This window comes from Rhinatrema bivittatum, chromosome 4 (genome assembly GCF_901001135.1).
Source record: "Rhinatrema bivittatum chromosome 4, aRhiBiv1.1, whole genome shotgun sequence".
In the NCBI taxonomy this organism is placed as follows: domain Eukaryota; kingdom Metazoa; phylum Chordata; class Amphibia; order Gymnophiona; family Rhinatrematidae; genus Rhinatrema; species Rhinatrema bivittatum.
This window is the reverse complement of record NC_042618.1, coordinates 284,477,116-284,502,011: the sequence shown is the minus strand read 5'-3', so window position 1 is coordinate 284,502,011 and position 24,896 is coordinate 284,477,116. Positions and strand designations below refer to the sequence as shown.

At 47.0% G+C, this 24,896-nt stretch overlaps 1 protein-coding gene across 1 annotated transcript in view; it reads left to right on the top strand.

The window, feature by feature from the left end:
- Positions 1-24,896, top strand: part of LMNTD1 (lamin tail domain containing 1) — a 1,277,316-nt gene that overhangs the window by 489,229 nt on the left and 763,191 nt on the right. The window contains exon 8 of the mRNA XM_029600162.1: positions 20,124-20,324. Coding sequence (XP_029456022.1) covers positions 20,124-20,324 — 201 coding nt within the window. The remainder of the gene's footprint in view (positions 1-20,123; positions 20,325-24,896) is intronic.

Below are 24,896 nucleotides of genomic sequence, written 5' to 3'. Positions count from 1 at the left end.
GATAAAGATTCAGCTTTCAAAGGTTTCCCTAAGAAACCAGGTGTCTAATCAATTATTAAAGAGGGCCTCTTTACAACCAGATACAGAGATAACAGAATTCTGTATTTCCTCTGCAGGCTTTCAAGGTCTGGGGGGAGGGATTACTGACTACACTGAATATAGGTAATTACCAATAAACACAATTTAATCACACATTTTCTGACATCCCCCCCCCAATGGAGTCAGTAAAGCAAATTCTAAACATAGCTAGATATATATAAATCAGTGAGGCACTAATAAGCTTGGGGAAAGTGATCACACAATAGACTACATGTGGTGAGTTGTGTCAGTGCTCAGCATTGCATAAATACAAGTTAAAATACAAAAAATAGTAGAAATTGATTACATTACCAAATTGATTATAAAGAGATATGAGCTTACAAATCTGAGTTAGTTTTTAATAATATTCAGACCTAAGGAATTTCTCTATATTTCCTTAAGGGAAATAGAGAACATTCATACCCCAGGAATGTGGAATTTAAAATTTAAATGCTGTTCATCCAATCAATTAAGGATGAGGGTTCATAAGTCAGAAGTCCATGATGTATTATCACCGATTCCATCATGTGTAGGGATCTGTGGGCAACAAATGCCTATTCTACTTACCAATTGAAGAGCAGAAGAGCCAAAATGGCAGGGTGCATTATGAGTTATTTAAACCCTGCAGCTCGCCCTAAACCTTGCCTTGCAACAAGGTTCTCGGCTTAGAGGTGCTGGTTGCTGCTCCGGATTGCTGATCCTGTCTTCGATTCCTGTCTTCTGGTTCCTGACCCTGGCTTCCGTCCCTGGACTTCCGACTCCGCTTCCACCCTTGGCTTTGTCTTCGGCTTCTGACTTCTGGCTTCCGACCTTGGCTCATCCACTGACTTCTGCTTCAGCTTCTGTTCCTGGCTTTGTCTTCGGCTTCTGACTCCTGGCTTCTGACCTTGGCTCCTCCACTGACTTCCGGCTTCAGGTTCTGTTCCTGGCTTTGTCTTCGGCTTCTTACTCCTGGTTTCCAACCTTGGCTCATCCACTGACTTCTGGATTCTCGTCACCCACAGATATCCGGCTCCTCACCCTCCAGGGGTTTCGCCTAAGTCCCAGTGGCTCAGGTCCTCATGGGCTCCTCCCGGCGGGACCACGGGCTTCCAACAGTGAAGTCTTCATCAACCCCCAGGTACCAGCCACTTTCCTCGGGTCCTTGGCCGCAGAGGATCTCGCCTAAGTCCCAGCGGCTTGGGTCCTCATGGGCTCCTCCCGGGGGGACCACGGGCTTCCAAGGATGAAGCCTTGTGGGTTCCCTCTTCAGCACCGCCTCCCAGCAGCGACATCCACTGTGGTCCCCCACAGTGCAACACCATCCGTCCCAGCTGACCCAAGGGTCCACTTTGCTAACAGATTGCAAGGCCATGGACCTGCTGGATGCCATAGGCGTGAAAGCCATTCCCAGTATTGCACAGCGCTTGCAACAACAACAAATCTGCATTGACTCCCTGATGACAACCGTGCAGAGATTAGCTAATCGGATTGAAGGACCCACCACACTCAGCCCCCCGGTACCTGTAGCTGTGGCCGATATCGGACCGGCCACTCCCACACAACTACCGGTGCCCTCTCGGTACTCTGGGGATGCCAAGTTATGCCGAGGATTTCTTAATCAATGTTTCATCCGGTTCAACCTACTGCCAGCTCAGTTTCCCACGGATCGGATTAAAACCAACTACCGGTACATTATTACCTTGTTAGACGGAAACTTCTAGCATGGGCCTTCTCACTATAGGAGCGTCAGGACTCCCGCCTGGCTAACTTGGAGCAATTTGTCACAGCCTTCCAGCAGATCTTCGTAGAGCCCTCCCGCAGGCCTACCGCCGCCTCAGAGTTACTTCAGCTATGCCAGGGCAACCGGCCCCTGTCCAAGTATGCAATAGAATTCCAGACACTAGCAGCCGATCTGAAATGGTGGAATTACATCATTCATGGCATATTACTGGAGGGTCTATCCCCAAGACTCCAAGATGAGTTGGTGGCCAGGGACCTCCTGGACGATCTGAACAGCCTCATTAACCTGGCGGGTCGCGTGGACCGCCGTATCCAATGCCACTTCCAGGAGGGGAGACCTGCTCAGAGATTCGAGCACTCTGGAACCCCATTTTCCCAACCTGTACCCTCATCTTCTGCCTCTCCAGGTTATCAAGATGCAGAACCCATGCAGTTGAGCCAAGGTCCGATCTCTCAGGAGAAGAGAAGAAGATGTCAGGCCCAGGGTCTGTGCCTATATTGTGGTGGCAAGGGCCACTTCCTTGCTCAGTGTGATGAGCGGCTGGGAAATGCCAGGACCTAGGGATAGTCGGGGAGCTAACCCTAGGTAACACCACTTCTGCCTCCCCATGTACTGTTCCAGTGACTATCCTGATGCCTGTAGGGAACTTCGATACGCTAGCCTTGATTGACTCCGGAGCCGGGGGGAACTTTATCCTCTGGGATTTAGTCCAGCAACTGCAGGTCAGAGTCCAACCTCAAAAGCCTCCTATCCGAGTGTCTTTCATTCATGGGACCCCGCTTTCAGAGACTATTTCTACTTGTACCAAGCCCTTAACACTACGCCCGGAGCTCCTGCATATAGAAGAGATCTCGTTCCTCATATTTGGAAAAATCCATGCACCCGGTTATCTTGGGTCTACCCTGGCTTCGTAAGCACTCCCCAGTTATCCATTTGGATACTCTCCAGGTGGCATCCTGGGGCTCGTTTTGCTTTGGCACCTGCCTGACAACTGTCTCTCGATCCTTGGTACCTCTCCTGACCACCCCCCTGTCGCTGCCACTACACTATCAAGACTACATGGATGTCTTTTCGAAAGAAAAGGCTGAGCTCCTCCCGGAGCACTGACCCTTTGACTGTGCTATCAACCTGATCCCGGGTACCATGCCGCCACAGGGATGAGTATATCCCTTGTCGCTCCCAGAGACTCGGGCCATGTCTGCATATATCCAGGAGAACCTGGACAGAGGGTTCATTCGGCCATCTAACTCCCCGGCCGGAGCCGGGTTCTTCTTTGTGGCAAAGAAAGATGGCTCTCTCCGGCCCTGTATAGATTACCGGGCTCTGAATAATATTACTCGTCGCGACCAATACCCACTACCATTGATTCCGGAGCTACTGGATCGACTACAAGGAGTCAAGCTGTTCACAAAGTTGGATCTCCGTGGGGCGTACAACCTGGTGAGGATACAACCAGGCGACGAGTGGAAGACCACTTTCAGTATGAAGGACGGTCACTATGAATACCTGGTCATGCCCTTTGGCCTCTGCAACGCTCCCACAGTTTTCCAGAACCTTATGAACAAGGTATTGAGGGATATGTTGCATATCTTGGTCATCGTTTACCTGGCTGTCGTGCTGATATACTCAAAGGACCTGGACACTCACCGCAGAGTTGTCCGCAAGGTACTGCAGAAGCTTCGGGATAACTGCTCTTTGCCAAAATGGAGAAGTGTCAATTTGAGCAAGAGTCCCTACCCTTTCTCGGGTATATTGTGGCTAGGGATGTGAATCGTTTTTTTGACGATTTAAAATATCGTCCGATATATTTTAAATCGTCAAAAATCGTTAGAGCCACGATACAATAACAATTCCCCCGATTTATCGTCAAAAAATCATAAATCGGGGGAAGGGGGAGGGGAAGGGGGAGGGCGGGAAAACCGGCACACTAAAACAACCCTAAAACCCACCCCGACCCTTTAAAATAAATCCCCCACCCTCCCGAACCCCCCCAAAATGCCTTAAATTACCTGGGGTCCAGAGGAAGGGTCCCGGTGTGATCTTTTTCTCTCGGACCTCCTGTGCATTGTAGAAATGGCGCCGGCGCTACCTTTGACCTGTCATATGACAGGGCAAAGGTAGCGCCGGCGCCATTTTGTTTTTTTGTCCCCGATGGCAGGAGCGTAGGAGATCGCTCCCGGACCCCCGCTGGACCCCCAGGGACTTTTGGCCAGCTTGGGGGGGCCTCCTGACCCCCACAAGACTTGCCAAAAGTCCAGTGGGGGTCCGGAATGACCTCCTGCAGTCGAATCGTGTTGCTGTATGGCCGGCACCATTTTGCGCAAAATGGCGCCGGCCGTACGGCAACACGATTCGACTGCAGGAGGTCATTCCGGACCCCCGCTGGACTTTTGGCAAGTCTTGTGGAGGTCAGGAGGCCCCCCCAAGCTGGCCAAAAGTACCTGAGGTCCAGCGGGGGTCCGGGAGCGATCTCCTGCCGCGAATCGTTTTTCCGTACGGAAAAACGATTCGCGTGCAGGAAGTCGTTCCCGGACACCCGCTGGACTTTTGGCAAATCTTGTGGGGGTCAGGATGCCCCCCCCAAGCTGGCCAAAAGTCCCTGGGGGTCCAGCGGGGGTCCGAGAGCGATCTCCTACGCTCCTGCCGTCGAAGGACAAAAAAACAAAATGGCGCCGGCGCTACCTTTGCCCTGATGACAGGTCAAAGGTAGCGCCGGCGCCATTTCTACAATGCACAGGAGGTCCGAGAGTAAAAGATCACACCGGGACCCTTCCTCTGGACCCCAGGTAATTTAAGGCATTTTGGGGGGGTTTGGGAGGGTGGGGGATTTATTTTAAAGGGTCGGGGTGGGTTTTAGGGTTGTTTTAGTGTGCCGGTTTTCCCGCCCTCCCCCTTCCCCCTCCCCCCCACTGGACCCCAGGTAATTTAAGGCATTTTGGGGGGGGTTCGGGAGGGTGGGGGATTTATTTTAAAGGGTCGGGGTGGGTTTTAGGTATGTTTTAGTGTGCCGGTTTTCAATTTACACGATTTACACGATTTACACGATATTTAAAAAACCCAAACTGCGACGATCCGATTCCCTCCCCCTCCCAGCCGAAATCGATCGTTAAGACGATCGATCACACGATTCACATCTCTAATTGTGGCCTCCAAGGGTTTCCTCATGGACCCTGAGAAGGTAATGGTCATCAAGGGTTGGCCTCAACCTGTGGGGGTCAAAGCGCTTCAACGCTTACTTGGCTTCGACAATTTCTACCAACTATTTATACCCCACTACTCCAGGATGGTGGCTACGCTCACAGCCCTCACCAAGAAGGGGGCCGACGCTAGAAACTGGTCTGCAGCTGCACTACGAGCATTCCAAGAACTGAAGACAGCCTTCCTTCAGGACACTTGTCTCCATCATCTGAACCCCCAACGTCAGTTCATTGTGGAAGTTGACGCCTCCGACATGGCGGTCGGAGCCGTCCTGAGTCAAATATCCAGCAACGGTAGATCCCTGCCATGTTCTTACTTTTCCCAGAAATTCTCACCCGCAGAAAAGAATTATGGCATAGGAAACAAGGAACTTCTAGCCATCAAATTGGCCTTTGAGGAATGGTGCCAGTGGCTGGAGGGAGCCCAACACCCAGTGATCGTTTATATGGATCACAAGAATCTGGAATGCTTATGTCGCGCCCAGCACCTCAACTCTCGACAGGCCTGGTGGTCCCTCTTTTTTAGCTGTTTCAACTTTACTCTCCGCTACAGGCCAGCGTCCAAGAACATCCAGGCAGATGCCCTCTCTCGTATGGCAGAGACGGAAGATACCCCTAATCTGCCTCAATACATACTCGACCCGGCCAAGGTGCTTCTCGCGGCATCCGACGTGATCCCTATGGGAAAGACAGTTGTACCAGTTCACCTACGGAAGAAGGTACTCTCTTGGGCCCATGACTCCCTGACTGCCGGTCACCTAGGGGTAGCTCGAACCCAGGAATTACTCTCAGAATACTACAAGTGGCTCAGAATACTACTAGTGGTCAGCTGCTGCCCGACCTACCAGCCGCCCCTGGGGCCTTCTTCAGCCACTACCTAGCCGCATCAAGCTGTGGACCCACTTGTCCATGGACTTCATTGTGGATCTACCTGCTTCAGAAGGGAAGACGGTGATCTGGGTTACGATTGACAAGTTCTCCAAGATGGCCCACTTTGTCCCTCTCGCTAAGTTGCCCTCAGCACCCGAACTTACAAACCTGTTCACTCACCACATCTTTCGCCTTCACGGGCTCCCCTGACACATCGCCTTGGATCGGGGCTCACAATTCATGGCGAAATATTGAAAAGCGCTTTGTAAAAGGTTCAGGGTTCAGCTAGATTTTACGACTGCCTTACACCCTCAAGCTAATGGCCAAGTGGAGTGCATGAACTGGACATTGAAAACCTTCCTCTGGTCCTTCGTGGAAGACTTACAGAATGATTGAGTTCTCGTACAATCACCACAAACACTGCCACCGCCAATTCTCCATTCTATATAGTGTACGGGAAACATCATCGACCTCCCTTGCTTCTGCCATTGGCGGTATCATCTCCGGCCGTACAACTCAAGGCTCAACAGTTACGTGTCTCTGGCGCTGTACCCGACAGAAGCTTCAACACACTGCAGTTGTCACTAAGAAGTTCGCAGCCCGTCTACGACGTCCAGCCCTATCTTTTCTCCCCGGGGAGAAAGTTTGGCTGAGTACAAAATATCTTCGCTTGCAGCTCCCCTCCATGCGCCTAGCCCCAAAGTACGTTGGTCCGTTCTCCATCATGGAAAGGGTGGGGGCAGTCTTTTACCGACTACACCTCCCACCTACGCTCAGGGTCCATAATGTTTTTCATGTTTCCTTGCTGAAGCTGTTGGTTCTGTCGATCTTCCATAGGAAGACCCCCGCACCAGCCACCCCTGAGGCACACGAGGATACAGTCTACCAAGTTAATGAGGTCCTCGATGTGTGATTCCACCACAGACTTTTGAAGTACCTCTTCTCTTGGCAGGGTTATGGTCCTGAAGAGAATTCCTGAGAGCCAGCCTTGAATGTACTGGACAAAGGCCTCCTCCATCAATTCCATGTGGATCATCCTGATAAACCTAGACCCCCGGGAAGGGGGCATAGGGAAGGGGATACTGTTATGGTCCCGGGCCATACCCCGATCCCTCCACCTACCTTGGGGCTGGCTCAGGCCACAGGAACTCCTCTTCGGCCTTCTAGGCCCGACCTGGCTCCTGCCGCTGCGTTCCCTCCTCAAGGGAGATGCCGTCGATCCTCCATGTTTGGCCCCGCCCCCTAGGCACGTGCACGTGCAGGGGCTCCGGCCTTAAAGGGGCCGGTGTGGGGAAACTCAGCACAACCCTATGGATGACGTCAGACGCTGCAGGGTTATTTAAACCCTGCAGCTGGCCCTAAACCTTGCCTTGCAACAAGGTTTTCGGCTTAGAGCTGCTGGTTGCTGCTCCAGATTGCTGATCCTGTCTTTGATTCCTGTCTTCTGGTTCCTGACCCTGGCTTCCATCCCTGGACTTCCGACTCCGCTTCCACCCTTGGCTTTGTCTTCGGCTTCTGACTTCTGGTTTCTGACCTTGGCTCGTCCACTGACTTCTGGCTTCAGCTTCTGTTCCTGGCTTTGTCTTCGGCTTCTGACTCCTGGCTTCTGACCTTGGCTTATCCACTGACTTCTGGCTTCTCGTCACTCACAGGTATCCGGCTCTTCACCCTCCAGGGGGTTTCGCCTAAGTCCCAGCGGCTCGGGTCCTCATGGGCTCCTCCCGGGGGGACCACGGGCTTCCAAGGGTGAAGTCTTCATCAACCCATAGGTGCCGGCCACTTTCCTCGGGTCCTCGGTATCAGAGGATCTTGCCTAAGTCCCAGTGGCTCGGGTCCTCAAGGGCTCCTCCCGGGGGGGACCGCGGGCTTCCAAGGGTGAAGCCTTGTGGGTTCTCTCTTCAGCACCGCCTCCCGGCTGCAACGTCCACTGTGGGCCCCCACAGTGCAACACCATCCATCCCAGCCGACCCAAGGGTCCACTTTCCTAACAGTACCTGGGAAATCAGCCTGAAAAATAATAGTGAGCACCATTTGCTCACTTTCCATCGCCAGCTCAGTCGGAACAGGACTTAGTTGCTTAGATCGTATGACAACTGATCGGCCCTCCTCAAGTGAGAGCACTGCATCCAGCCAGACCACAAAGTCATTTTCTTCATCCCTAGGAGTGTTCACTGGAGTAGGGTGCATTGGATCCAGTGTCACCGATTCTTCATCCATTGGAAGAGACTGTGGACTAGGTGCTGAAAGCTAGGTTGAACTTGCACCCGGGCTGGGGGCTCTGGGGATTCCACCGGATGCTTCAGGTGAGGCATCTGGTGGGTCGCGTCTATATCCTAATTGATATTCTGTCAGAGAGTAGATACTTAAATAGCAGGGCACAAGTTCCCAGGGTGCACACTGACAAATGTGAGCATATAAGGTCCTTCTCAGTGCTCCGCAGACAGATGATGCCAGTCTTCTCGGCAAAGTCCAGCAATAGGAATACTGTGGGAACTTAAATAAAACATCGCAATTTTTATGCAGATAAGAAGGCTCACATGTAGCAAGATTGTTCTCTGAATACATCCAGTTTCCATGATCTGCGTACTCATTATGAGATCAGGTCCCAGGTGATAATCATTGCATCCTTCTTAGGATTAGTCGGATACTGTATCTTTGAGTTTACACCTGCCATCTCTGGTTCGTTGCTCTTTGTTCTAATTTCTCCTAAAACAGAAGATTAGAATGCTAATTATTTCTATGATTCCCAGGATTAATGGGAATAAATTGATCCCTAAGTCATGAAGGAGTCCACCTGCCCCTTCAGTTATGGCTTTAACTATCCCAACAGCTGTTTTTACTATTCCTACCACTAATAAACATAGAAACATAGAAATGACGGCAGAAGACCAAACGGCCCATCCAGTCTGCCCAGCAAGTTTCACACTTTTTTTTTCCTCATATTTATCTGTTACTCTTGGCTCTTAGTAACCTTTTGGTTTTATTTCCCTTCCACCCCCACCATTAATGTAGAGAGCAGAGTTGGAACTGCATCTAAGTGAAATATCTAGCTTAATTAGTTAGGGGTAGTAACCACCGCAATAAGCAAGCTACACCCATGCTTATTTGTTTACCCAGACTATGTAATTCAGTCCTTGTTGGTTGTTGTCTGTATTTAGATCCACTTTTCTTCATTCCCCCTGCCATTGAAGCAGAGAGTTATGCTGGATATGCATTGAAAGTGAAGTATCAGACTTTCTCCCCTGCAGTTGAAGCAGAGAGCTATGCTGGATAAGCGTGAAGTATGAGACTTTCTCCCCTGCCGTTGAAGCAGAGAGCTCTGCTGGATATGATTGACGTATCAGTCTTTCTCCCCTGCCATTGAAACAGAGAGTTATGCTGGATATGCGTGAAGTATCAGACTTTCTCCCCTGCCGTTGAAGCAGAGAGCTATGCTGGATATGCATTGAAAGAGAAGTATCAGGTTTATTTGTTTGAGGTGGTAACCACCGTAACAAGCAAGCTACTCCCTGCTTTTTTGAGAATGCAAATTTTTTCCACGCAATTAACCGTGTGTATGTTTATCGAATAAGGGTATTATCTCCAGGTAGTAGCCATCATCCCCGCGAGCCACCCACTCTTCATTCACGTCCTCTAGACTTTATGGATCCACAGTGTTTATCCCATGCCGCTTTGAAGTCCTTCACAGTTCTGGTCTTCATCACTTACTCCGGAAGGGCATTCCAGGCATCCACCACCCTCTCCATGAAGAAATACTTCCTGACATTGGTTCTGAGTCTTCCTCCCTGGAGCTTCAAATCGTGACCCCTAGTTTTGCTGATTTTTTTCTGACGGAAAAGGTTTGTCATTATCTTTGGATCATTAAAACCTTTCAAGTATCTGAAAGTCTGTATCATATCACCTCTGCTCCTCCTTTCCTCCAGGGTGTACATATTTAGATTCTTCAATCTCTCCTCATAAGTCATTTGATGAAGACCATCCACCTTTTTGGTCGCCCTTCTCTGGACCGCCACCATCTTGTATCTGTCTCTTCGGAGATACGGTCTCCAGAACTGAACACACCTCACCAAGGACCTGTACAAGGGGATAATTACTTCCCTTTTCTTACTCGATATTCCTCTCTCTATGCAGCCCAGAATTCTTCTGGCTTTAGCTATCACCTTGTCACATTGTTTCACCGACTTCAGATCATTAGACACTATCACCCCAAGGTCTCTGTCCTGCTCCATGCACATCAGCCTTTCTCCCCCATCGAATACAGTTCATTCGGATTTCCACTCCACATATGATTGACTCTGCACTTCTTGGCATTGAATCTCAGCTGCCATATCTTCGACTACTCTTCCAGCTTCCTTAAATCCCGTCTCATTCTCTCCATTCCTTCCTGCGTGTCCACTCTGTTGCAGATCTTAGTGTCATCTGCAAAAAGACAAACCTTACCTTTTATCCCATCTGCAATGTCGCTCACAAAGATATTGAACAGGACCGGTCCCAACACCGATCCTTGTGGTACACCGCTTAAAACAGCTCTCTCTTCAGTGAGTGTTCCATTTCCCATCACGCATTGTCTTCTGTCCATCAACCAGTTTGCAATCCAGGCCACCACCTCGGCACTCACTCCCAAGCTTCTCATTTTATACACCAGTCTCCTGTGTGGAGGCTGTATCAAAAGCTTTGCTGAAATCCAAGTAGATGACATCGAGTGCTCTTCCTTGATCCAATTCCTTGGTTACCCAGTCAAAAAAGTCAATCAGATTTGTCTGACAGGATCTTCCCCTGGTGAATCCATGCTGCCTCTGGTCCAGCAATTCTCCCGACTGTAGATAGTTCACTATTCTCTCTTTCAAAAGTGACTCCATTACTTTTCCCACCACCGAAGTGAGGCTAACTGGTCTGTAGTTACCAGCCTCCTCTCTATTCCCACTCTTGTGAAGCCGGACCACCACCGCTCTTCTCCAATCACTCGGCACCACTCCCGTTTCTAGGAATCTATTGAACAAGTCACAGAGCGGACCCGCCAGCACATCTCTGAGCTCCCTCAGTATCCTGGGATGAACTTCATCAGGCCCCATGGCTTTGTCCACTTTCAGTTTCTCCAGCTCTTCCCATACATTTTCTACTGTAAATGGAGTTATATCTACTCCACTCCCCTCCAGTTTCTTGTTAACTAGCGACGGTCCTTCACCAGGGTCCTCTTTAGTGAACACAGAACTGAAGTATTTGTTTAATATTTCTGCCATTTCTTTGACTCTCCACACATTGATCCTTTCCACCTTTCAATTTCACTATACTACTTTGAACTTTTCTCTTTTCACTGATGTATCTGAAAAATGTTTTGTTACCTCTCTTTACCTCCTTGGCAATCCTCTCTTCCGCTTGACTTTTTGCTGTCTTGATTAATTTCTTTGTCTCCCTCAGTTCTACCAGATATTCTTCTTTGTGCTCCTCCCTTTGGGATCTTTTATATTTCTTGAACACTGTTCTTTTAGCCTTTATTTTGTCAGCCACCTCCTTTGCGAACCAGATAGGTTTCATTTTTCTTTTGCTTTTCTTTACTTTTCTAAACATATAGATTAGTTGCCTTGGTAATTGCTCCTTTTAGATTGGTCCACTGTTGATCCACATCTCTCTCGTTCTCCCAACCTTTTAGTTCTTCCTTCAGGTACTTCCCCATTTCATCAAAGTCCGTGTTTTTGAACTGCAAAACTTGGGTCTTTGTGCTTCTTTTCCATATCCTTTTTGTGTTATTAAACCATACCGTTTGATGATCACTGGTGCTGATGTGGACGCCCACCTAGACATCAGAGACATTATCTCCATTAGTGAGCACTAAGTCGAGGATAGCTCCTTCTTTCGTGGGTTCCATTACAATTTGTTTGAACACAGCTACTTGCAGGGCATCCACTATTTCTCTACTATTATTAGATTCTGCAGATGGGATTCTCCAGTCTACATCTGGCATATTAAAGACTCCAACAATCACCACTTCTCCCTTCTTTCCTATCTTTTTGATGTCTTCAACAAGATCTCTGTCCAGCTCTTCCTTTTGGTTTGGAGGCCTGTAAACCACTCCAATAAAAATGGATGCGACATCTTTTTTTAGGTCGGCCCATAGTGCTTCTTCATTGCCCCATCTTTCTTGCAGCTCAGATGCTTGGATATTGTTTCTGACATAAAGAACCACTCCTCCCCCTTTCCTATCTTCTCTGTCCTTCCTTAACAAGTTATAGCCTGGTATTGCCGTATCCCAGTCATGAGATTCCGTAAACCACGTTTCTGTGACAGCAACAACGTCCAAGTCCACCTCCACCATTAGGGCTTGCAGATCTGGGATTTTATTGCCAAAACTACGAGCATTTGTGCTCATAGCTTCCCAGCTTTCTTCATTCAGGTTACTGCTGTTTCTTGACTCCTTTTGTGACCTCTTTAGTTGAGTTTTGTTATCCACTTTTCCCTTTGCTTTTGTGCAAGGGAAAAGATTAGTACCTCTGATGACAGAGTCATCCATCACAGTGAGCTTTTTTCTTTGGTTTCTGATCTGGAATTTCTGTATGCATTGGGTTTCTTCTCTCTTTTCAGATAACACTTCAATCTTTTTCTCAATAACTTCTTCAGTACTTAATACAGAGGGCAAAGGTAGCGCCGGCGCCATTTTGGTTCCTGACACCCGACGTCACGAGTGCAGGAGATCGCTCCCGGACCCCCGCTGGACCCCCAGGGACTTTTGGCCAGCTTGGGGGGCCTCCTAACCCCCACAAGACTTGCCAAAAGTCCAGCGGGGGTCCGGGAGCAACCTCCTGCACTCGCGCCAGATTGCCAATATTCAAAATGGCGCCGGCGCTACTTTTGCCCTGCACTATGTCATATGGGTCGTATGACACAGTGAGGGCAAAAGGTAGCGCCGGCAGCGTTAATAGAAATGGCGCCGGTGGCCCTTTGCCCTTACCATATGACAGGACAAAGGTAGCGCCGGCGCCATTTTGGTTCCTGACACCCGACGTCACGAGTGCAGGAGATCGCTCCCGGACCCCCGCTGGACCCCCAGGGATTTGGGTCAGCTTGGGGGCCTCCTAAACCCCACAAGACTTGCCAAAGTCCAGCGGGGGTCCGGGAGCGACCTCCTGCACTCGCGCCGTATTGCCAATATTCAAAATGGCACCGGCGCTACTTTTGCCCTGCACTATGTCATACGGGTCGTATGACATAGTGAGGGCAAAGGTAGCGCCGGGTCAGGAGGCCCCCCCAAGCTGGCCAAAAGTCCCTGGGGGTCCAGCGGGGGTCCGGGAGCGATCTCCTGCACTCATGACGTCGGGTGTCAGGAACCAAAATGGCGCTGGCGCTACCTTTGCCCTATCGTATGGTAAATCTGCTCGCGCCAGCGGGCCATCACCCAACCCGGGGTCTGGTCCGGAGGCCTTGACCACGCCCCTGGGCAGGCGCCACACCCCCGGGCCCACCCCCGAAATGCCGCGTCACTCGCGGCACACCCCCGAAATGCCGCGTCACTCGTGGCATGCCCTCGACACGCCCCTGACACTCCCCTCCATGCAAGCCCTGGGACTTACGCGCATCCCGGGGCTTGTGCGCGCCGCCGAGCCTATGCAAAATAGGCTCAGTGTGCGCAGGGGGGGTTTGGGGTAGGTTTTCGGGGGGTACGCACGTACCCCTTTGAAAATCTACCCCTTAGAGAATAGCCACTGCCATTAGCAATGGTAACATGGAATAGACTTAGTTTTTGGGTACTTGCCAGGTTCTTATGGCCTGGATGCTGGGCTTGATGGACCCTTGGTCTGACCCAGTATGGCATTTTCTTATGTTCTTATGTTGAGAGTCATTTTTTAGGTTGTTTTTTAATGAATAATTTGATTTTTTCATTAAAGAAGTTGGCGAAGTCATCACTGCTGATCTTTGGTGATGATAGTGATTGATCGTCTTGAGAGGTTTTTGTAAAAGTTTTTACTATGTTGAAGAGCATCTTAGGGTTTTGTTGGTATTTGGAAATTTTTTTGGAGTAGAAGTCTTTTTTTGTTTTATGGATGAGTTTTTTATAATTGGCAAGTTGTGATTTGTATGCGTATAGAAGTGTAGTTGTTTTGTTTTTTCTCCAGGATCTCTCTATTTTTCTGAGTTTCCTTTTTGCTGCTCTGATGTTTTTGTTATACCAGGGATTTTGATTTTTTGTTTCTTTTATTGTTTTTGTTATTTTGGGATTTATCTTTTCTGCCACAGTTTTTGTGATGTTGAACCAAGAAGATGTTGCATTTTCTATGTTAGATAGATCAATATTTGTTATTTCAGTCTGCAGATTTGTTTAAAGCATTTCCATGCAGAAAGGTGGACGATAGGAGAAAGTTTTGGTAGTGTATTTTTTTTGTTGAGCGTTTATGATTAGAGAATAGATTTGTGTGGATGATAGAATGGTCTGACCATGGAATTTTTTGAAATCGTTGTTTGGTGATTCGACCAGAACTTGGTATTGATGAAGATTAGGTCTAGTGTGTGACCTGCCTTGTGTGTAGGGCCAGTGATAATTTGATTGAGACATAGAGATGATAGTGCATCAATGATTGATGAGGATGCAGGTGATAGGGGGGTAGAGTCCATATGTAGGTTAATTATAGGTTTGGTAATAGATAGTTTGGTCAGAAAAAAGTTAATAAGTGGTGAGCAGTTTTTTTCGAGAGGGTTGGGGGTGCAGTATAATAGGCAAATTTGTAAGTGTGGAGAATCAAATAATGCAATTTCTAGTGGAGAGCAATTGCTTGTTGGAATTGGTTTCAGTTGCAGATTTGTTTTTGGAGATGAGCATTAAGCCTCCTCCTTTCTTTTTTTGGTCTGGGTAAAGAAAAAGTTCTAAAAGAAGAGTTGTTGATTTGGTTGATTATTACAGTGTCAGTGTTTTTTGCCCAAGTTTCTGTCAGGCCTATCCTGTAAAGTGCGGCCGTGTTTACCCTGCTCCTAAGCCGCTTCTAACTCACGTTTCGGCCGCGTTAGCCCTTCCTGCGATCCCGAATCCCCTTTAACCTACTCCTACCGCGTCCTAAATTCCCCGGGTAATCCCTTCCGCCCGCGGCATGCATATTGCATGCAAACGAGCGAATTAGCGCGATATTGCATGCAAACGAGCCAATTAGCTATTCCCCTAGCATCCCGTAACCCGCGCCCCGACTAACGCTACCTTTCCCTGCCGTTTTGTCGCGCGTTTAACCTGCAAATTTACCGCCTACCTTGACCCAGGCGGTAGAGGCATGGGTAAGGGTAGGTGGCAAGCTTTCCCCCAGCCCCCGCTCACCTGCCCCGGCCGCGATCATGGGTGCCGGTCTCCGTGGCAGCCCCAGTCCTCTCCCCTCCTCCAGAAGCCAAAAAAAAAAAAAAGCGAAAAAAACGTTGCAGCCCCCCTCCGATGTCCGGACTGGGGCTGCCACGGAGACTGCAACGGCAAAGCGACTTTTCAGTGTCCCCCCCTCCTCTCGGAGCAGGGCGCGAAAAGCCGCCTTGCTCCGGGAGGAGGGGGGACACTGACAGCGGCGAAGCTTTCCCCCAGCCCGGACACCGGCGAAGCCAGAAGACAGCGGCGAAGAAACGGCGAAACGACTTTTCAGTGTTCCCCCCCCCCCTCTCGGAGCAGGGAGCGAAAAGCAGCCTTGCTCCGGGAGGGGGGGGGGACACTGACGGCGGCGAAGCAACGCAGAAGCAACGGCGAAACGACTTTTCAGTGTCCCCCCCCATCTCGGAGCAGGGCGCGAAAAGCAGCCTTGCTCCGGGAGGGGGGGGGACACTGACAGCGGCGAAGCTTTCCCCCAGCCCGGACACCGGCAAAACTTGCTGTTTTGCAGCCATGAGCCACGAGCAGGAACGCGAAGATCTGGCTCCGATAGCTCCTCCCGACAAGATGGCCGCCTGCACGGGGAAAGAGTACAATTGGCCTCCCGGAGCAAGGCTGCTTTTCGCTCCCTGCTCCGAGAGGGGGGAGGGAACACTGAAAAGTCGTTTCGCCGTTGCTTCTGCGTTGCTTCGCCGCCGTCAGTGTCGTCCCCCCCTCCCGGAGCAAGGCTGCTTTTCGCTCCCTGCTCCGAGAGGAGGGGGGGGGGGGACACTGACAGCGGCGAAGCAACTTACTTTTGCACCCGATCGGACCAGACTTCCTGGTATCTGTCATTTCAAATGACATTTGAAATGACAGATACCAGCGTGGCGTGAAGCCTTAGGCCCGCGCACCCAGGATCCTGTATAGGCGCTCTATCCAGTATCCTGGGTTGCGCGGGACTAAGGCTTTTCGGACGCGGCTTACATTTACATATAATTAGGCTTCAGGATCGAGCGGTAGGTGAGCTGCACTGTGCGGGCGGTAACCGCGGGTGCCGTAGGCACTAACGCAGCTCTTCCTACCGCTCGGTACTGGATCACCCTGTGTGATAGCTATAAAGTCTGGTTTTTCATCTTGGAGAAGGTCGTTGATGATAGGAATTTTTTTGATTATTGATTGAGCATTAAAGAGTAGGAAGGAGAGTGTTAGATAGTTACAGAGTGAAGTGTTGTTGTGATTAATTGTTGGTGTGTTGATATTTGAGATTTGTTTTAGATTTCATACCTTTTACTTTCCAGTTGTTGGAGTTTGTTCTGTTTCTGTTGTCTTTGCATTCTGATGAAGGTTGATGGATTGCCATTTTTCTTTATGTTCAGGGAGTATTTGAAGATTATATATTGCCGGCACTTGGGACGCCTGGAGGTGTCGCTGTCTTAGCGCTGGGGTGCACCTACGTCACTCTGGGGGGCGTGTCCAAGGCTCTCTCTGTTTCCCCTGAATTCACAGCGAATTTCAAAAAGGCACTTGCCTTTATTTCTGCAGTTTAAATAATAATTTCTGCAATTTAAATAAATAAATAAACTTTATTTATTGATCCATATGAGCCATCAACTGTTCTTGCTGAGACTGGGTCTGGAGATATGGTTAATGGTGCCAGTTAGAGAAATAAGATTAGACTTAACAATGACAAAACTGTCCAAATACTATCAGGTGTAATGGGGGAGGGTTTGAGAATGCAGGGCCTTACTGCCGGCAGCAAATGGTTCGGATCTCTTACCTCAAATGAGGGTTGCTGGAGCCCACTCATGGCATGCACAGCAGGGGAGAGCTGACCACCATCTTCCTTAAAAGTCGCATCTTCCTGTCCTGAATGCTACCTGCTCCAAACTCCAACTACAGCAGCAGTGAACACCTGACCCTCTGCACCTCCTTTCTGGCTGAACCCCAACAGATTTGAGGCGCTTAAAGATGATGTCATGGCAAAAACTGCAGTAGAAGGAGGTGTCTTGAAGTCAGGGCTTAACAAAACTTCTGCATCAATCTCTAGCCACTGGTCTGCTTCCTCAATACCAGAAGCACCAAGAGCAGCTCCTGAAAAAGACTGAGAAGCCAAGAAGAGCTCTGGGATCATGTTTGCCGTGTCAGAGTTTGTTGCAAAGCTACAGAGGGATATACCTGCAGCTTGCCCTTCTGCTTCATCATGGCCAATGAAAGGTAAGAAGCATAGAAAAAAGTCTGAGATGGAGGAGCTCTTCACAACATGTCCATGCAGGTCACCATCTTGTGACAATTCACCCTTTGAAGGATGCCGCAAAAGCCATTCCTCTGTTCTCTGACTAGAGATAGCTACAGATAGCTTTTTCTCTTTCTTGGCTTAGTCAACTGATTAAAACTGGTTATAATATCTTGCTGAACTTAACAGACCTTAGCTGAAGAATATCAGGTGTATATATATTAGGGATGTGAATCGTTTTTTGACGATTTAAAATATCGTCCGATATATTTTAAATCGTCAAAAATCGTTAGGGCCACGATACAATACCAATTCCCCCGATTTATCGTCAAAAAATCGTAAATCGGGGGAAGGGGGAAGGGGGAGGGCAGGAAAACCGGCACACTAAAACCCCCTAAAACCCACCCCGACCCTTTAAATTAAATCCCCCACCCTCCCGAACCCCCCCCCCAAATGCTTTAAATTACCTGGGGATCCAGCAGTGGTCCGGAACGGCGGCGGTCCGGAACGGCCCCCTCAATTGAATCGTGTTGTCTTCAGCCGGCGCCATTTTGCAAAATGGCCGCCGCAAAATGGCGGCGGCCATAGACCAAAACAATTCGACTGCAGGAGGTCCTTCCGGACCCCCGCTGGACTTTTGGCAAGTCTTGTGGGGGTCAGGAGGCCCCCCCAAGCTGGCCAAAAGTTCCTGGGGGTCCAGCGGGGTTCCGGGAGCGATTTCCTGCCGCGAATCGTTTTCCGTATGGAAAATGGCGCCAGCAGGAGATCGACTGCAGGAGGTCGTTCAGTGGCGGTCTGGAACCCCCGCTGAACGACCTCCTGCAGTCGATCTCCTGCCGTATCTTACTTTCGTCTGATCAGTTTCTCCTGGAAAAGAGGGTAGATGAACACACAGCAGCATTGTATACATTCCTAGATACAAAGAGGATAACTGTTATCAAATGTGCGCAGCAGCATATACACACAGATATGGTCACGAGCATATATATGCAAGTATTTTATAATCCACGTGAATGATACTTGTGTTTTACAAAATACTCATATCTCTACCCCGCAACATATGAATGTATGTAAGCTTATGCTTGAATACAAGCAATGCATTGAAACCATGTATATCAATGAATTGAACGTGTGTTCTTTTTCTACCTATTTTAAAAGTATATGTGTGTACATTTTACATGTGAAAATAAAGTAGGACTTACGCATGTCCTGATTTACGTGTGTAAGTTGGCCAATTTTAAAACATGTGCATATAAATGAAATTAACCAGTTTACTAGGGATGTGCAGAGGGACGCCATAGGTTGCATTCGGAATTCATAGTCGTTGCGGGGCAGATACGTTGCATTCGGCAAGGGGGGTCCCTGATACGTTAATGCATTCATTCTTATTCGTTTCCCGGCTAAAATTGAATTAACTACAACCCCCCACCCTCCTGACCCCTCCAAGACTTACCAAAACTCCCTGGTGGTCCAGCGGGGGGTCTGGGAGCCATATCCTGCACTCACGCCCTCGGCTGCCGGTATTCAAAATGGCACCGATAGCCTTTGACCTTACTGTGTCGCAGGGGCTACTGGTGCCATTGGTTGGCCCCTGTCACATAGTAGGAGCAATGGATGGCCGGGTTGCATGCACAAATGTATGCCCGTGCGTAGGTATTAAAATCCAGCCCATAAAGTTTTGAAAATTCACTTCAAAGATTCCAATTGTGCATTGTCATTGATTTTCTAAATGCGCATACAGTTGAATAATGCCCAATAAAAACTTTTTCCCACTGAAAACTTTTCCATACTGCCCAATATTCAAATATCTTCTTTACATGATGAATCTTTTTATGTATTTTGTGCAGATTACTGTGACTCCATCCTTTTGAGTATTGAAACGCCAACATTGACAATGTTTTGCTAACACAGCATCAGAGTGAACTGATTTTTCTTTTAATGACACGTCCCATGTCTCAACAAATTTGGCTCAATTTGTCACAGTAATCTGCATAAGATACGTGAAAAGATTCGTCATATAAAGAAGATATTTGCATATTGGGCAACATTCAGATAAGGTAGAAAAGTTTTCAGTGTGGAAAAGTTTTCATGATTTTTCTAAAAAGCAGATTTTATTGGGCGTTTTTCAACTGTCAAGCAGTAATTCTGTGAGATGTATAGATGAGAATAGAACAGATCATACTATTGTTACTGCCAATGAGCTGAAATATGATTTTATTAAACAGCGATTGAAAAAATACAAGAGGACTATAGATTTTCATATTAAAATCAATAAAATTGAGAGTTTTTTGACCTGTAATTGTAACAACAGGTTTTGAATTCAATTTGTTATGTTTTCAACCAGTGCTGAGGTCCTTTCCTCTCTGAAATAAAAAATAGAAATTAAGTAATTTAAATTTAAAAAAATTAAAATTTAAAAAAAAATGTCATATGATTATTTAAAGAAAGAGGAAATTATGTAAGCTCAATTCAATAGTTTGATTGTTGATAGTACATATTTGAATATAACTAGCTTTTTGACAGACATTGTTTATTTAGAAACTAGTGTTTCCCTGATTGTATAATTTCATGTTTTCTTTCAGCCTAATTTTTTCATTCCATGTTTTATTTAGTCTCATAAAAATTGTTCAAATATAAGTCATAAAACAAACAGTTGACTTGATATTATCTTCAGTATTTTTTTGTCAATAATAAAAACAACATTTTTCTCCCCAGGCTGTTGCTTGGTACACTCCTATGCATTGGAATAGGGCCAACGAATGGGATCAATATGCCATTACCAATGAATTTCAGAACCTAATGGAGCTAAGTAAACAAACAGAAGAACAAAAAGATGAGACCACAGAGATATATGAATCAGAAGCCAGTGGAACCTTGGCATCTGAATCAGAACCATACTTCCAAGCAGCAGAAGAGGTAAGCATGGTTCAAATAGAGGAAAAGAAAAAGAGAAAAATAAAAGGCTGAACAGAGATTAGAAGATGGAAGATTTCTCCTTCCTCTTTTCCAACCAACACACACACACAACTGTGCAGTCAAATCTTCTGCAGTGATAACTATACTTAAATGGATAAGGGAGATTTGACGGAGGAAACTGAGAACAGCTAAGAGACTGAAATCCCTGGAAACAGCCTGGCAAGGTTATTTCTGTGGTATTTCAGTACCCTTCTAAGCAGAAATCATCTGATCCATAATTTTTATTCAGCAATCAAATGTTACCATCTTCTCCTACTGAATCATTTTTAGATCATTATCTTCTATTTCAAAGTTCAGGTTTTTTATTGTCTATTTTACAAAATGTGTTACCTATTATTGGACCAAAAATGTTCAGATTAGTCAAGAAAAAAGTTTCACAGCCTTTAAAGAATCCAGTTTTCTCCAACAACAATACAGATACTAGACTAGGACTTTTTACTATTTTGCATTCTACTTCTGCTCAATAGTTTTGGAAGAATAACCCTAGTTTATGTACAGATGTCATGCATGTCAACAGTTAAAAGATTTTAAGAGAAAGATTTGGAGAATTACTTTAATCCTTTATTAAAATGTACTGAAGTTAGGAATATCTGAGGAAAAAAAGAAAAAGAACAGCAACCTTATTGGTCAAAGAATAGAAAATTCTCACTCTGATTGATGGAGAGAGCATAATATTAGCCAGTGCTCAGACTGATATATTTTATTCCAGAAGAAAGAGCTTTGCTGAGTTTAGCAAATAAGAAAAATTACATCCTATGTTTTAAAAATGTATTTCAAAGTTTTTAGGTCATATTTACAAAGTGGATTTGCCTGCTGTTATGTATATTTATTAAGTTGTGCAAACTTGTATTAAAACATAACATAGGTAGGCAAGACTATTCGCTCGCTGACACACCCTCCCCCCCCCCCTCCCTTGTACAAAAGACAAACTCCATATGATTTGGCTTATACATTGGGCCGCAGTTTATTTCATAACTTAACCCGAGCCCTTCAACTTTTAACAATTAGTCAAAACATTCCCCCCAACCCCCTCCTCCTCCCCTTCTTCTTCTGGTACTTCTCTTACCACTTCGTCCGAATGGTAATATGCTTTTTCACCCCTTTTCACTTACCCCGCCGCAGCTCCTGCGAGGGTAAGACGCTTCTTCACCCCTTTCCACTTACCCCGCCGCAGCTCCTGCGAGGGTAAGTTTGCGGCCAGAGCATCGGCCCCCCTCTTGCTCACCAGCCATCCTGTGTAGCAGCCCCAAACTACACAAGATTCACCACCACCCCCCCAACAATGTCCTTTATAAACACATACAAAATTATAACTTAGGGCTCGGGTTTCCGCCTCAACTGCGACAACAAACGCTTTTAATATATACTTTCATTACAACCAACATTTAAGGGCGGGTGGGAGGGAAAGCAAGCACTGCCTTTTGCCTCGCTGCTCCCGGTTAATTGAAGCACCACAGAAAAAGGCGCCAGAAATATTTATTCCCTGTAACCAATGGCGAAGCAGCAATTCAAACTGCTGCTGTCTCCATGAGTTACCACCCCTCCCCCAATCCTATTAACTCTCTGCTCGCTCTGCTTGCTCCTTGTTATACTTCACAGCGTGAGACAAGCTCACACTGTTTCTCTTTATTAAATATACCCCTAAGGCCTGGATTTTCTAAGGTAGCAGACTTTAGAGAATTTGGCGGTAAGGGGGGTGGGGGGTGGGGGGACGAAGCGGGGGGTGGGCCTGCGAAAGCCGGCAGCGATCACACCTCTGCGGTGCAATTGCTGCCCGCTTTCGCACTCAATAGTGCCATCATATAAGGTGGTGCTACTGGGTGCGCTACTGGCAGCGATAAGGTGTCCTACCTTTTTGCCGTCAGTGAAGTCGTTGCAGAGGTTGCCCCGACGCTGCACCGACTCCTCCTCTTCCGATGCGGACTCCATTCCGATTTAGTTATTGCACGTGAAAAGTCCCTTTAAGTTAGCTGGTGATGAGGAGAAAATAAGATTGACTACAAAGGTAGATAAGTCAGAAAAATAATAAAAACTATTTTATTGAATGGATTAAGACACAGTACATGCAATTACAGGGCCCTCTGGTACCTCAACCATCTAGTTAAGCTGCAGGCAAGGAAGTGACCCTGATCAAAGAGAATACATTATTTATATACTCTTATCTCCAGAGGATAGTAAAACTTTCAGGACTTGCAAAGCTGTGGGGTATGCTAGCCTTCAGTTGGTTTCAGTCTCAGAGATAGGATAAAACAATAATTTTCTAATGAATATCAGAAGAAGGTAACTGTCAGTATAAATCTTGCAACTTATTTCTCTAGCCTATATTTTGTTCCCTGTTACTTTCTCATAGTTCACATCTCTATTACATATACTTACCAGGCTAGTGAATACATATCTATTTCATTTCAAATGAATGCACATACCTAATATTAATAAGAGTGGCTGTGATGGGAGGTGATGAATGGGTCCATATAGGCATTGTCATTAGTATCTCATGAGGGTTTAACCTTAATTTCCTGTTGGGTGTAGATTTCATATTCATAAGCGCAAGTGGGAGAGCCGTTTGATTCCATTTTTAGCACAAATTTTAGCCAATTTGTTCTTTAAGACACAATTCTTTCTACTAGACCAGAGGAATGAGGGTAGTAAGAGTAGTTGAAACTCTGACAAATACCTATAGCTTTGCAAATGTCCTTCATTATCTGTCCTCTGAAGTGAGTGCCTCAGTCACTGTTAATAGTCACAGGAATACCAAATTGGAAAATGAAATCTCTTAAAACCTTTTATATCTATTGGGCCAGATTTTAAAACGCATGTGCGGGCGTAGATTTTATAACATGTGCGCGTGCTGAGCCCTAGGGGAGCCCTGATGGCTTTCCCCGTTCCCTCCAAGGCCGCTCCAAAATCGGAGCAGCCTCAGAGGGAACATTTTTTGCCTCCCCCCCCACCTTTCCCACCCTTCCCCTATCTAACCCACCCTATCTAAATCTCCCCCCCCCCCACCTTGTTTCGGTGAGTTACACCTGCCTGAGGCAGGCGTAACTTGTGCGCAAACCTCCGGCACGGCCATTATGCCAGAGGACTCAGGAACGCCCCTGGCCACGCCCCTGGCCCACTGCAACGCCCCTGGCCCTGCTCTATACCACCACGCCCCCGACTACGCCACCAGACCGCCCATTTTGGAAAGCCCTGGGGCATATGCGTGTCACGGGGCTTGGCGCGCACAGGGGAGCTTGGGGCAGCTTTTCGGGGGTTACACGCGTATGTTACGCTCGTAACCCTTTGAAAATCTGCCCCATACTGTAATAGCATCATCTTTAGCACATGGGTAGGCCTCTGTCCAACCCAAATATAGAAATATAAAAACTAATACATATTTGAAAGAGCAACATTTTGTCATTTATTAATTTATTTACAATCTTTTCTATACCATTGCTAAGTTATATACCATCGCAAAGGTTCACAAATAGGCACATAATATAAGGTAGGTATGTGTGGATTATCGTACATTCTAAAAGATGCCAATAAGGTTCGGTTACAATTTTCATAAATAAAAGTCAATATTTGAGTAATGTTGGTCTTGTCTGGGTGTAATAGTAGGTTACTCTTCATTTGTAGTTTTACTTTATTTGTCAGATTGAATAATGTATTCTCATGCACTTTATGAGAGTAGTGTTGTATTCATGCTCTTCTGCGTGTTCCTGTACTTTCTGTATCCTCTGGTCTCTTTAGGAAAGGCTTGTTTAAAGAACCATGTTTTTAAATTTTTCATAAAAGTTTTTAGATCACTCTGTAATCTGATTTCAGGAGGCATCGTGTTCCATAGTACGGGCCCTGCCTGGGTTAGTTTTGCTGACTTTACTGAAGGAATGGTTAGCAGTGCTTTGTATAAAATCAGGCAAATGGACTCCATGGCTGAGGTTGGCCAGCTGGGATAGTTTAAACAGGTTTCCTAATGTTATGTGCTTTGCATATAGCCTAATTTTTGCAATATTGCTGGGCCACCATGAGAAATTTTGGTGGATACCAATCACTTCTGACCAAATCAGCTATCCTACCTTTGCTTCAATGGACTATTTTGTGATATAAGCATGCCAAATAAGGGAGGAGGACCTGGATGCAACCAAGTCACTGTCTGGGTTGCACCACAGATTATCAAGGTACAAATAACATCCCACCAGTCTCCAAAATTGTTTTTTTCTGAATCTGGTGCCTGATCTTGGTGCCTTTTAACAAGGTACAGGAGACTGGTTAACAGTGACCAAAAACAGTGGTCTGACGTTAGGAATTGAATGTGCCATTTTCCTGGCAGTAGAATCTACCAACACATTTCCCTTTGTTACATTATCATAAGGCTTCTAGTAAGCAATATATTGTACAATGGCAACAGTAGAGGGTTGCATTAAAGTGTCTACAAGGGCAGAAACATACTGAATATTTTTATAGAGGTCCCTGCTGCCTCCAGAAAGTGTCAAAATCTTGAACAACCACAGAATCAGTGAAAATGTTTAC